The 1,130-nt window shown below is 36.5% G+C and overlaps 1 protein-coding gene across 1 annotated transcript in view; it reads right to left on the minus strand.

Annotated features, from left to right (window-relative positions):
- Positions 1-514: 514 nt before the first annotated feature.
- The window catches only part of LOC106536294 (serine/threonine-protein kinase BRSK2), a gene marked incomplete at both ends in the record, with an annotated part of 17,380 nt that continues 16,764 nt past the window's right edge, over positions 515-1,130 (minus strand). The window contains 2 exon segments of the mRNA XM_014033502.1: positions 515-546; positions 681-827. Coding sequence (XP_013888956.1) covers positions 515-546; positions 681-827 — 179 coding nt within the window.

Raw genomic sequence — 1,130 nt, forward strand, 5'->3', positions numbered from 1 at the left:
CACTAACAGAAATCATAAAAACACTGACAAACATCATAAAAACACAGACAGAAATCATAAAAACACTAACAGAAATCATAAAAACACTAACAGAAATCATAAAAACACAGACAGAAATCATAAAAACACTAACAGAAATCATAAAAACACTAACAGAAATCATAAAAACACAAACAGAAATCATAAAAACACTAACAGAAATCATAAAAACACAGACAGACATCATAAAAACAGTAAGTTGATCTTGTTCGTGATCAGTGTGGAAACATTCAGGAGGACAAAGATTTTCTTCTCCTCATCAACATCATGCAGCAGTTTGAAAAATAAATCATCAGAAACTCCTCAGGAGCAACACTGTGGTTCTTCTCAATACTAATGAATCTGTTGCTTCTCTCACATCATCATCATCATCATCATCATCATCATCATCATCATCATCTTCACTTTACTGTCAGCAGCTACAGTAATAAGACTGACAGAAACAGGAGAGATCATGAGATAAAATAGGACTTACAGGTACCAGGTGTGTTTCTGGATCTGCTCTAACTGCAACAAGAGTCAGAGGAGAGAAAAAATAAGGACTTTTATTTTGAAATGAAACACAGACTCCATCAGCAGCAGAACCAACAGCGAGGAGGAGCTCTCCAGTTCTGAAGGAGCCGGTTCTGTTTCAGACTGACCGTCAGCCTCTTGCCAGCGTCCACTTCGATCATTCCTCGCAGAAGGTTCTGACAGTCTGGAGGGATGAAGTGAGGCATGTGGAAAACTCCCAGCTTCACCTTCTCCAACAGGTTCCTCAGGTTGTCGTCATCAAATGGCAGCGCGCCCTGAAAAACAACCGGGGGGGGTCACAGGTGGGACCTTTAGTCAGGTTCTTAGTTATCCAGCCATCTTCCACTGCAGATTAGAATATACAGATTAAAATATACAGATTAGAATATACAGATTAGAATTTACATATTAGAATATACAGATTAGGCTATACAGATTAGAATATACAGATTAAAATTTACATATTAGAATATACAGATTAGGCTATACAGATTAGAATATACAGATTAAATTATACAGATTAGAATATACAGATTAGGCTATACAGATTAGAATATACAGATTATATTATACAGATT

Source organism: Austrofundulus limnaeus, unplaced genomic scaffold (assembly GCF_001266775.1).
Source record: "Austrofundulus limnaeus strain Quisiro unplaced genomic scaffold, Austrofundulus_limnaeus-1.0 Scaffold1757, whole genome shotgun sequence".
In the NCBI taxonomy this organism is placed as follows: Eukaryota; Metazoa; Chordata; class Actinopteri; order Cyprinodontiformes; family Rivulidae; genus Austrofundulus; species Austrofundulus limnaeus.